The sequence below is a fragment of the Carcharhinus amblyrhynchos genome, unplaced genomic scaffold, assembly GCF_965287045.1.
Source record: "Carcharhinus amblyrhynchos unplaced genomic scaffold, sCarAmb.v2.hapA scaffold_37, whole genome shotgun sequence".
In the NCBI taxonomy this organism is placed as follows: domain Eukaryota; kingdom Metazoa; phylum Chordata; class Chondrichthyes; order Carcharhiniformes; family Carcharhinidae; genus Carcharhinus; species Carcharhinus amblyrhynchos.
In genome coordinates, this window is record NW_027649778.1 from 8,350,654 (window position 1) to 8,363,372 (window position 12,719).

Below are 12,719 nucleotides of genomic sequence, written 5' to 3' on the forward strand. Positions count from 1 at the left end.
ATAATAAGTCAAATCAAATCAAATAATTTACTTATTTACCCTACTAACCGCGTCACATTAAGGGGCAATTTATCAGGTGCTAGGGTGGTACGGTGGCACAGTGGTTAGCACATAGCTCATAGCTCCAGGGACCTGGGTTCGATTCCCAGCTTGGGCCACTACCTGTGTGGAGTTTGCACATTCTCCCCGGGTCTGCGTTGGATTCCTCCTGATGTTCCGGTTTCCTTCCACAGTCCAAAGATGTGCGGGTTAGGTGCATTGGCTATGCTACATTTTTCCTTAGTGTTGGAGTGCATAGGTCAGAGGGATTGTGCCATTCAGAAATGTGGTTGACTCTCAACTGCCCTCCAAGGGCAACTGGGGATGGGCAATAAATGCTGGCCCAGCCAGCGACACCCGTGTCCCTCAAATGAATTTTAAAAAGTGGTGGGCCAGCCGAAATGGCACTGTATTTTTGCGGCTCGGTACGGGGCAGGCTTTGCTTCATTTTCAGGAGGTGTTGAGTCCCAACGGGGAGCTTTGTGCTTGTGGAGTTTATCGGGAAGGTGAAGGGATTACATTGTTTACTGCTTTCCCTTCCTGCCTCCTCCCTCTCCCCCTGCCCCACCCCCTACCCTGGCCAGGCTCCCCCCTCCCCCCCACACCCAGTTCTCTCCCAACACACACCAAGTGCAAGCCCCTGCAGACTTAAGACCTGCTCTGCAGATTTAAATGCAATTAGTTGCACATGGATCTTGCTGTTGACTTTTCCATTCTGCATTCACGCAATGGAGAAATGCAATATAAAACAAGGCAATTCTGTCCAATTTAGTTAATGTATTGGTTTGATACACAGGTCAGGGGCTGGAGGGGCGTGTAGAGAGAGAGAGAGAGAGCAGACTTATCTGTCAACCTGTCATCTGTCTGGGATCCTGGGACTGGAAGCTACAACAAACTGGGCTTTAAATTTAAAATACTCTTGGGCACAGCCCCCTCCCTTGTTATTCCAGTGTGTGACGACCCCTCCCCTTTTTTACCTTTAATGATTTGTGTTGGAGAACTCAAGTGCCTGAAGCTTGAGGGGGTGATGGAGAGATTCAGCAAGAACTGCTCTCCTGGAGACCAGGACTTTGATCTATGGAAGGACTACCTCCAGCTGTCGATGAGGGTTGAAGAGATCTGGCGGCCCGCGCCGGGGGGGCAGGAGCAGGGAGAGGCAAGCCCGCCCGCTGAAGGTGCCTTCCGCCCACTGCTGGTGGGCCAGGACGCGAGCAGCCCAGGGCCCGAGCGTCCGCAGAGGAAGACGGGCGGCATCTGCACCTTCTGCAAGCACAATGGCGAGTCGCGCAAGGTCTACTCCTCGCACGCGCTGAAGACGGAGGGCGGCAAGGTGCTGTGCCCCATCCTGCGGAACTACGTCTGTCCGCTCTGCCACGCCACGGGTGATGCTGCCCACACTCTGAAATACTGCGGCTTCAACCCGGAGAAGCAGTCCCTGTACCGTACCAACGGGCGGAACTCAGTGGGCAAGAGAGCAAGGCGTTAAACGTGGAGTGAGACGTCAGGAGGACAAAAAGAAAAGACTTTCAGCTAAATGTACAGATGTAATATAATAATATGACTTACCTGTAGATCTGAGAGACGTGCTGGTTTAGGTGCATTGACCCGCATAGATACCAGACTGTGGCGAATTTCACCGTAACTTCATTGCAGTCATCGAGGCTTACAGCATGGAAGCAGGCCCTTCGGCCCAACTTGTCCATGCCACCCCTTTTTTTTAAAGCCCAAAGCATTTGGCCCATATCCCTCTATACCCATCCTACCCACGTAACTGTCTAAATGCTTTTTAAAAGACAAAATTGTACCTGTCTCTACTACTACTACCTCTGGCAGCTCGTTCCAAACACGCACCAACCCTCTGCGTGAAAAAATTGCAGTGTTAATGTAAGCCTTTATTTTACTGTAGATAGCAATGGCAATAATAATAATGTTTATAATAGGAATAGCTTTCTGAGGGATATCTTCCACAGAACAGGGGGATAGTTTTATATTTATATTGAAGTCAGTGGTCTATCCGAGATTTTATTTTGGACAGCTGAAGGAAGCTGGATACAAAGCTATCAAAAATTACCCACAGAAACATGGTTGTATAATAAAGCTTGCATTTCTTTGTGAAGTCTTGCTACATTTCCTTGGATTTCTTTGCACTGTGTTCCCTCAGGACAATGAGCGTGTAGGTAGTTTTAAATTTGTTCACGGGATGTTGGGCGTTGCTGGCTGGACCCAGCATTTATCCCCCATCCCTAAGTGCCCCTTGTGAAGGTGGTGGGTGAGCCACCATCTTGAACCCGCTGCAGTCCCTGTGGTGTAGGTACACCCACAGTGCTGTCAGGGAGGGAGTTCCAGGATTTTGACCCAGCCACAGTGAAGGAATGGCAGATACATTTTCCCAGTCAGGATGGTGAGTGACTTGGAGGGGAACTTGCAGGTGGTGGTGTCCCCTGGGTATCGGCTGCCCTTGTTCTTCTAGATGGAAGTGGTCGTGGGTTTGGAAGGTGTTGTCGAAGGAGCCTTGGTGAATTGTACGCACTGTGTGTCGGTAGTGGAGGTTGTGAATATTTAAGGTTGGGGATGGGGTGCCAATCAAGCAGGACTGCTTTGTCCTGGATGGTGTTGAGCTTCTTGAGTGTTGTTGGAGCTGCACCCATCTAGGCAAATGGGGAGTATAGTAGGGCGTCACGGTGACATAGTGGTTAGCACTGCTACCTCACAGCGCCAGGAACCCGGGTACAATTCCCAGCTTAGGTCACTGACTGTGTGGAGTTTGCATGTTCTCCCCATGCCTGTGTGGGTTTTCTCTGGGTGCTCTGGTTTCCTCCCACAGTTCAAAGATGTGCTGGTTAGGATGCATTGGCGGTGCAAAATTCTCCCTCAGTGTACCCAAACAGGCCCTGGAGTGTGGCAACGAGGGGAATTTTACAGTAACTTCATTGCAGTGTTAATGTAAGCCTTACTTGTGACTAATAAATAAACTTTAACTTTATTCTATTACACTCCTGACTTGTGCCTTGTAGATGGTGGGCAGGTTCTGGGGGAGTCAGGATTTTGATTTGATTTATTATTGTCACATGTATTAACATACAGTGAAAAGTATTGTTTCTTGTGTGCTATACAGACAAAGTATACTGTTCATCGAGAAGAAAATGAATGAGTGCAGAGTGTAGTGTTACAATCATAGCTAGGGTGTAGAGAAAGATCAACTTAATGCAAGGTAAGTCCATTCAAAAGTCTGACAGCAGCAGGGAAGAAGCTGTTCTTGAGTTGGTCGGTACGTGACCTCAGACTTTTGTATCTTTTTCCCGAAGGAAGAAGGGGGAAGAGAGAATGTGTGGGGTGCGTGGGGTCCTTAATTATGCTGGCTGCTTTTCTGAGGCAGTGGGAAGTGTAGACAGAGTCAATGGATGGGAGGCTGGTTTTCATGATGGACTGGGCTACTTTCACAAGGTGAGTTACTGCAGGATTCCCAGTCTCAGATATGATTATTTCAGTTAGCTTTTTGGGCATTCTGGTAAAACAGGAAGAGTGTCTGAAAACTGGCAACCTCAGGACAACCCAGCAGGGACAGAACAGTAAAAGTGGGGAAATAAGAATACCAGTCCAATCCTTTTCCCACTGCGAGAGTCCATGCCAGAATTTGGATCATGCCAGCATTGGGAAAAACACAAGACCTTAACTCAATAAATGAGGCACAGGACATTAAGAGAATAAGTTCCTTTAGAATACACATTGGAGTGTTTTTATCCGTCTGAACTTTGAGCCTTTCTAGAACAACAGGTTTCCTCTAGGTGCTCTGGTTTCCTCCCACAGTCCAAAGATGTGTAGGTTAGGTGGATTGGCCATGCTTATTTGCCCCTTAGTGTCCAAAGATGTGTAGGTTAGGTGAATTGGCCATGCTTATTTGCCCCTTAGTGTCCAAAGATGTGTAGGTTAGGTGGATTGGCCGTGCTAAATTGCCCCTTAGTGTCAGGGGGACTAGCTAGGGTGAATGCGTAGGGGTTACGGGGTTAGGACCTGGATGGAATTGTGGTCATTGCAGACTCAATGGGCCGAATGGCCTTCTTCCGCACTGTAGGGATTCTATGATTTTTATGAACACCGAACCACGCAGCCTCACCTGTCACTTCTATTGATTTGATTTATTATTGTCACGTGTATTGAGATACAGTGAAAAGTATTGTTTCTTGCGTGCTATGCAGACAAAGCATACCGTACATAGAGAAGGAAAGGAGACAGTGCAGAATAAAATGTTACAGTCATAGCTAAGATGTAGAGAAAGGTCAGTTCAATAGAAGGGGGGTCCATTGAAAGGTCTGATGGCAGCAGGGAGGAAGCAGTTCTTGAGTTGACTGGCACAGTACGAAGTCTCACAACACCAGGTTAAAGTCCAACAGGTTTATTTGGTATCACGAGCTTTTGGCTCCTTTATCAGGTGAGTGGAGAGTTGTGTTCACAAACAGGGCATATATAGACCCAAACTCAATTACTAGATGATGGTTGGAATGTGAATCTTTATAGGTAATCAAGTCTTTACAGGTACAGACAATGCGAGTGGAGAGAGGGTTAAGTACAAGTTGAAGAGGTGTGAATTGTCTCCAGCCAGGACAGTTTGTGAGATTTTGCAAGCCCAGGCCAAAATGTGGGGGTTACAGATAGTGTGACATGAACCCAAGATCCTGGTTGAGTCATCCTCATGTGCGGAACTTGGCTATCAGTTTCTGCTTGGCGATTCTGTGTTGTCGTGTATCTTGAAGGCCGCATTGGAGAATGCTAACCCAGATTGGAGGCTTAATGCCCTTGACTGCTAAAGTGTTCTCCAGAACACAACATTGTCTGCAGCAAAGTACCCAGCCTTCAGGAGAACAGCGACCATGACACCACAAAACCTTGCCACAGCAACCTCTGCAAGACGTGCTGGATCATTGACGTGGATGCCATCATCTCACATGAGAACACCATCCACCAGGTACATGGTACATACTCATGAGACTTGGCCAACATTGTCTACCTGATAAGCTGCAGGAACAGATGTCCCGAGGCATGGTACACTGGGGAGACCATGCAGGCGCTACAACAATGGATGAATGAACCCCACTTGACAATCACCAGGCAGGAATCACCAGGCAATCACCAGGGCTTCCAGCCCGGGAACACTTCAGCAGTCACGGGCATTCAGCCTCTGATCTTCGAGGAAATGTTCTCTAAGGCACCCTTCTAGACACATGACAATGCAGAATCACCGAGCAGAAACTGATAGCCAAGTTCCGCACGCTTGAGGACAGCCTCAACTGGGATCTTGGATTCATGTCACACTATCTGTAACCCCCATGACTTGCCTGGGCTTGCAAAATCTCACTAATTGTCCTGGCTGGAGACAATTCACACCTCTTTAACCTGTTAATAAACCTCTCTCCATTCACATTGTCTGTACCTTTGAGACTTGATTACCTGTGAAGACTCACATTCCAACCATTATCTTGCAATTGAGTTTGTGTCCGTATATGCTCTGTTTGTGAACTGATCTCTTCACTCACTTGATGAAAGCTCATGCTACCAAATAAACCTGTTTGACTTTAACTTGGTGTTGTGAGACTTCTTACTATGCCCACCCCAGTCCAACACCGGCATCTCCGCATCTTGAGTCGGTTGGTAAGTGATCTCAGACTGCTGTATCTTTTTCATAAGAACATAAGAAATAGGAGCAGGAGTAGGCCATCTAGCCCTTCGAGCCTGCCCCGCCATTCAATAAGATCATGGCTGATCTGTCGTGGCTCAGTTCCACATTCCCGCCCTCTCCCCATAACCCTTAATCCCCTCTCTTATCAAAAACCCATCAACCCGCGACTTAAAAATATTTAGCGAGGCAGCCTCCACCACCTCAACGGGCAGAGAATTCCAGAGATTCACCACCCTTTGAGTTCCTCCTCAACTCCGTTCTAAACCGCCCCCCCTTTATCTTGAGGCTGTGCCCCCTGGTCCTATTATCCTTTCTGAGCGGGAAGAGTCTCTCCACCTCTATCCTATCCATCCCATTCATCATCTTATACGTCTCAATGAGATCTCCCCTCATTCTTCTAAACTCTAACGAGTACAAGCCTAGTTTATTCAGCCTCTCCTCATAGCTCATACCCCTCAACTCCGGCATCAGCCTAGTAAACCTCCTCTGCACTCCCTCCAAGGTCAAAATATCCTTGCGTAAGTACGGCGCCCAAAACTGCACACAGTACTCCAGCTGCGGCCTCACCAATGCCCTATACAGCCGCAGCAAGACCTCCCTACTTTTATATTCAATCCCCCTCGCTATGAAGGCCAGCATCCCATTCGTCTTCCTGATCACCTGCTGCACCTGCAAGCTGGGTTTTTGTGACTCATGCACAAGGACCCCAAGGTCCCTCTGCACCGTTGCCTGCTGCAGTTTTTCGCCACATTAAGTGATAATCCTTCCTACCATTATTCCTACCAAAGTAGGAAGAAGGTGGAAAAGAGAATGACCAGGTTGCATGGGGTCCTTGATTATGCTGGCTGTTTTTCTGAGGCAGCGGGGAGTGTAGACAGAGTCAATGGATGGGAGGCTGGTTTGCGTGATGGACTGGGCTACATTCACAACCCTTTGTAGTTTCTTGGGCAGAGCAGGAGCCGTACCAAGCTGTGATACAATTGCATAGGATGCTTTCTATGGTGCATCTATAAAAGATGGTGAGAGTTGTAGCGGACATGCCAAATTTCCTTAGCCTCCTGTGAAAGTAGAGGTGTCGGATTTGCAGATTGACACATTCAACTTGTTTGCGGCATTATGAAAGCATCTTCCTTGGCTATCAAGTCCTTTTAAGTTTAAAGTGTATTTATTAGTGTCACAAGTAGGCTTACAATAACACTGCAATGAAGTTACTGTGAAACTCCCCTTGTTGTCACACTCTGGCACCTGCTTGGCTACAGTGAGGGAGAATTTAGCATGTCCAATGCACCTAACCAGCGCGTCTTTCAGACTGTGGGAGGAAACCCACGCAGACTCCGCACAGACAGTGATCCAAGCCAAGAGTCGAACCCAGGCCCCTGGCGCTGTGAGGCAGCAATGCTAACCACTGTGCCATCCTGGGGTGGGCCTTAATGGATGCTTTTTTTGGCGCATCTTTAAAAATTGGTGAGAGTCGTAACGGACATGCTGAGTTTCCTTAGCTTCCTGAGCCACTGAGGCTAACAAAGCTGGATTGGAAGTTTGCTGGGATCTGCAAGTTCTTTGATATGATTTACTGTGGCACAATGATTAGCATTTCTGCTTGGCAGCGCCAGGGACCCGATTCCCAATTTGGGTCACTGTCTGTGTGAAGTTTGCACATTCTCCCTGTGTCTGCATGGGTTTCCTCCAGTTTCCTTCCACAGTCTGAAAGATGTGCTGGTTAGGTGCATTAACCCAAACAGGTGCCAGAATGTGGAGACTAGGGGAATTTCATAGTAACTTCATTGCAATGTTAAAGTAAACCTTACTTGTGACTAATAAACAAACCTTTAGTTACTTTAACTTTTTTATTGCACTGCATGTGGTATCATTATCACCACCTATATCAAAGTTTCTATTAGGTTGCACAGATTTACCTACTTTATTACCCAAATAGTCAGGGTGGGCGCTCCTATGGGGGGGGTCAGGTGGATGGAGCCACGTTGGCCGAACTGGGTTGAGTGGGGTCAAAGATCCACTCAGATGCAGAAAGCAGATAACTACTGAACACACCATGGCACCAAGGAAGCACCTCTGTGAAACAGCCAGTAAGTTCTTTTACTCATTTAATGGGGCCCACTTACAGAAGGCCCGCTTACAGAAAAAAGCTCCGAATTCTGGAGTCTGCCAGTTATTGCTTTGCTGGGTTTGAGATCCTGGGCTCTGATACAGCCAATCAGAACATGGTTAAGAAGGTGGACAATGAAACCAATCTGCATTTCAGAATTGAAGCAGCGAAGCTGAGAGGGAACCTGACAGAGAGGGATAAAATTATGAGGGGTGTAGATGGTTTGATTTAATTTATTATTGTCACGTGTAGTAACAGACAGTGAAAAGTATTATTGCTTGCGCATTATACAGACAAAACGTACTGTTCATAGAGAAGGAAACGAGAGAGTGCAGAATGTATTGTTACAGTCATAGCTAGGGTGTAGAGAAAGATCAACTTAATGTGGGGTAGGTCCATTCAAAAGTATGATGGCAGCAGGGAAGAAGCTGTTCTCGAGTCGGTTGGTATGTGATCTCAGACTTTTGTATCTTTTTCCCAAAGGAAGAAGATGGAAGAGAGAATCCAGGTTAGCTGGATTGGCCACGCTAAATTGCTCCTTAGTGTCCAAAGATGTGCAGGATAGGCAGATAGGCCATGTTAAATTGCTCCTTAGTGTCCAAAGGTGTGCAAATTAGGTGCAATGGCTGTACTAAATTGCCCCTTAGTGTCCAAAGATGTGTGGGTTAGGTGGATTAGCCATGCTAAATTGCCCCTTAGTGTCCAAAGATGTGCAAATTAGGTGCAATGGCTGTACTAAATTGCCCCTTAGTGTCCAAAGATGTGTGGGTTAGGTGGATTAGCCATGCTAAATTGCCCCTTAGTGTCCAAAGATGTGTGGGTTAGGTGGATTGGCCATGCTAAATTGCCCCTTAGTGTTCAAAGATGTGCAGTTTAGGTGGATTGGCCATGCTAAATTGCCCCTTAGTGTTCAAAGATGTGCAGTTTAGGTGGATTGGCCATGCTAAATTGCCCTTAGTATCCAAAGATGTGCAGGTTAGGTATACTGGCCATGTTAAATTGCCCCTTAGTGTCTAAAGAAGGCAATGTTACATGTATTGGCCAAGCTGAATTGCCCCTGAATGTCCAAAAATGTGCAGGTTAGGTGGATTGGCAATGCTAAACGCTTTGGGTTAAGGGGAGCGGGTACAGAATCGATTGCACTGTAGGTTTTTAATTGGTTCTGGGTTTCTAAGAGGGGCTTCGATATGGGGGGGGGGAACCTTTTGCATTGAAGGGGGTCAGTAACCGGGGGGGCAGAGACTGAAGAGGGGGAGGTATGGGAATTGTACGTGTAAGTTTGTGGATGGACAACTGCAAGTCCCCTGAGCAGAGAAACTACAACTCCCGGGGTGCAGCGCGGCCGCGCACGCGCAGGGCAGGGATGGGCGGGTCAATGCGGCCGGCGAGCGGAAGTGCCTGGAACGTTGGTCCAGGAGGAGCTGCCAATCACAGTGTAGCCATCTGCAGCGCTGAGTGTATCAGTTTGCAGAGGAGGGCAGGCTGAACCAAGTGGGGGGGGGAAAAGAGGTGAGTTTGTACGGGAGGGAACGTGGATATATCAGCTTTATACCGTGTGCTACGGAGAGGCACCGGCACCGGGGTGATGTTGCGAAAGATTCCAGCCTGCATGGAATCCACGTTTATGGGAAACCCACGGCAGAAAAGTAGCGTGGCTGGTTTGCGAGGCTGGTGTTTTGCACCCTGTGGATGGACCGATGGGTCGTTGGATAAAAGTGGGGCTTGCAGGGGTGCAGTTGAAGGGAGGGGAGGGAAGAGGGAGGGGAGGGAAGAGGGAGGGGAGGGAAGAGGGAGGCAAGGCTATTGCACCTTCCTATTGTTCCCGTGGGGGGGGGGTCTACTTGTGTAGTTATGCCCTCTTTCCTCCATTCCAGGCCTGGTGAAGAGTGGGCCACAACATCCCCCTTGTAATCCATCACCCCCCCCCCCCCCCCCGCCCTCAGCTTGGGTTCCATCAGTTGGGTTTCTGTAAATGGGTGGCATGGTGGCACAGCGGTTAGCACTGCTGCCTCACAGCACCAGGGACCCGGGTTTGATTCCCGGCTTGGGTCACTGTCTGTGTGAAGTTTACACGTTCTCCCCATGTCTGCGTGGGTTTCCTCCCACAGTCCAAAAGACGCGCTGGTTAGGGTGCATTAGCCATGCTAAATTCTCCCTCAGTGTACCCAAACAGACGCTGGAATGTGGCAACTAGGGGATTGTCACTAACTTTATTTTTAATGTTTGCTAACTTGTGACTAATAAATAAACTTTATTTGAGTGGCATGGTGGCACAGTGGTGCCAAAAATAACAGCAGGGACTTGTCAAAAAGAATGGCAAACTGGTTAGCACTGCTGCCTCACAGCGCCAGGGACCCAGGTTTGATTCTGGCCTTGGGTGACTATGCAGAGTCTGCACGTCCCCCCCATGTCTGTGTGGGTTTTCTCTGGATGCTCCAGTTTCCTTCCACAGTCCGAAAGACATGAGGGTTAGCTGGATTGGCCATGCTGTCCCAGGATTTGTAGGTTAGAAGGATTAATGGGGTAAATATGTGGGGAGATGGATATAGGGCCTGGATAAGGTGTTCTTTCAGTGGGCCTAATGGCTGCCTTTTGTGCTGTGGGGAATCCATAATGCTGACCTCATCAATAATACCCAGATCTCATGAAAGAATAAATGGAAAGGAAAAGCCCGTCTCCTCCTTTTTCTCTTAGCTAAAATATCAAACCCAGGCTCCATTTGCCTGTTAAAACACATTGAAATCACATTCAAAAAAATAAGCATGATGTTCTTTCTTTCTGTGTCCTGAGCAACACTTCTCTCTCAATCTCATTGACTCTGAGACCAGGATATCTGGGGGTGACGCAGGTAATATGGAGCAGTAATCCAGAGACCCAAGCTACTGCTCTGAGGGCCTGGGTTTCGAACCCCACCATGGCAGCTGCTAGAACGTGAATTCCATTAAATCTGACATATGAAGTTACTTAAAGAATCTCTGCAGTGCAGAAGAAGGCCAATTGGCCCAACAGGTCTGTACTGACTCTATAACAGATCATCCCACTCAGACTTTAGCCCTGTAAACCCAAGTATTTACTCTGCTCATCCCCCTGACCTACACCTTTTAGTACACTAAGGTACAGTTTATCATGGCCAATCCCCCTGATTTACACATCTTTGTACACTAAGGGGCAATTTAGCATGGCCAGTCCATCTAACCTGCACATCTTTGGACACGAAGGGGCAATGTAGCATGGTCCATCCACCTAACTTGCACATCTTTGGGCACTGAGGGGCAATTTAACATGGCCAATCCATCTAACCTGCACCCATTTGGACTGTGGGAGGAAGCCGGAGCACCCGGAGGAAACCTATGCAGACACGGGGAGAATGTGCAAACTCCACTCAGTAACCTGAGGTTGGAATTGAACCCGGGTCCCTGACGCTGTGAGGCAGCAGTGCTAACCACTGTGCCACCATACTGCCCAACTTGGCTGGGGACACTCAGGACCTTGTAAGAATACATTTGGGGGCAAAAAAAGCCGCTAACTCTGGCCTCTCGAACATCCATGGAGTTGTTTCCTGCAATATTGGCAGCAGGGCTCTGGTAGTTCTTCTCTTGTTATATATCAATGATTTAGATGAGGGAACAAAATGTAACACCTCAAAGTTTGCAGATGAAACCAAGTTGGGCGGGAGGGCAAACTGTCGAGGATGCAGAGATCCTTCAGAATGATCTGGACAGGTTGGGTGAGTGGGTTAATCAATGGCAGATGCAGTATAATTTGAATAAGTGTGAGGTTATTCACTTTGGAAGCAAAAACAAGAAGGCAGATTACTACCTGAATGGCTGTAAATTGGGAGAGGGGAGTGTGTAGCAGGACCTGGGTGTCCTTGTGCATCAGTCGCTGAAGGTAAGCATGCAAGTGTGGCAGGCAGTAAAGAAGGTGAATGGTATGTTGGTCTTCATTGCAAGAGGTTTTGAGTACAGGAGCAGGGATGTGTTGTTGCAATTGTACAGGGGCCTTGGTGAGGCCACACCTAGAGTATTGTGTGTAGTTTTGATCTCCTTTTCTGAGGAAGGTTGCTCTTGTTCTCGAGGGAGTGCAGCGAAGGTTTACCAGGCTGATTCCGGGAATGGCGGGACTGATATATGAGGAGAGATTGACTAGATTGGAATTCAGATGAATTCCGGGGCGGGGGGAGAGGTTGGTCTCATAGAGACATAAAATTCTAACAGGACTAGACAGGGTAGATGGAGGGAGGATGTTCGCAATGGTGGGGAGTCTAGAACCAGGAGTCACAGTCTGAGGATTCAGGGTAGACCATTTAGGATGGAGATGAGGAGACATTTTTTCGCCCGGTGAACCTGTGGAATTCATTCCCACAGGAAGTCGTTGATGCCAAAACATTGAATGTATTCAAGAGGTGATTGGATGTAGCACTTGGGGTGAATGGGATCAAAGATTATGGGGAGAAAGCAGGATTAGGCTATTGAGTTGGATGATCAGCTGTGATTGTAATGAACGGCGGAGCAGGCTTGAAGGGCCAAATGACCTCCTCCTGCTCCTATCTTCTATGTTACAATACGCCATAAAACTCTATCCGTTTGGCCAAGCTTAGGTCACATGTCCTAATATCTGTGGTGCGGCTTGGTGCTACATTTTTGACTGTCTTTGCTCTGTAGTATCTCAGGACGTTTTATATAGTTAAACACAAGTGTTGACTTAGGCTCCAAAGGGATAACTTGGACTGTGCCTCCTTGTCTCTCTTCCTGCTGTCAAAAGCTTCTCGATCTTCAATGGAAGTGTTGGTATCAGAGGATGGATTGGAGTGGGTGGCACGATGCTTAGCACTGCTGCTTCACAGTTTCAGGGACCCAGGTTCGATTCCAGCCTCAGGAAATTGACTGGAATTTGCAC

General features: G+C 47.9%; 1 protein-coding gene across 1 annotated transcript; it reads left to right on the forward strand.

Moving 5' to 3' along the window:
* The first annotated feature begins 1,021 nt into the window (after positions 1–1,021).
* Positions 1,022–1,525, forward strand: LOC145362146 (nanos homolog 2-like). The gene has a single exon (XM_080218201.1). The coding sequence runs from the start codon at positions 1,022–1,024 to the stop codon at positions 1,523–1,525; it is 504 nt and encodes a 167-aa protein (XP_080074327.1).
* The last annotated feature ends 11,194 nt before the right edge of the window (positions 1,526–12,719 follow it).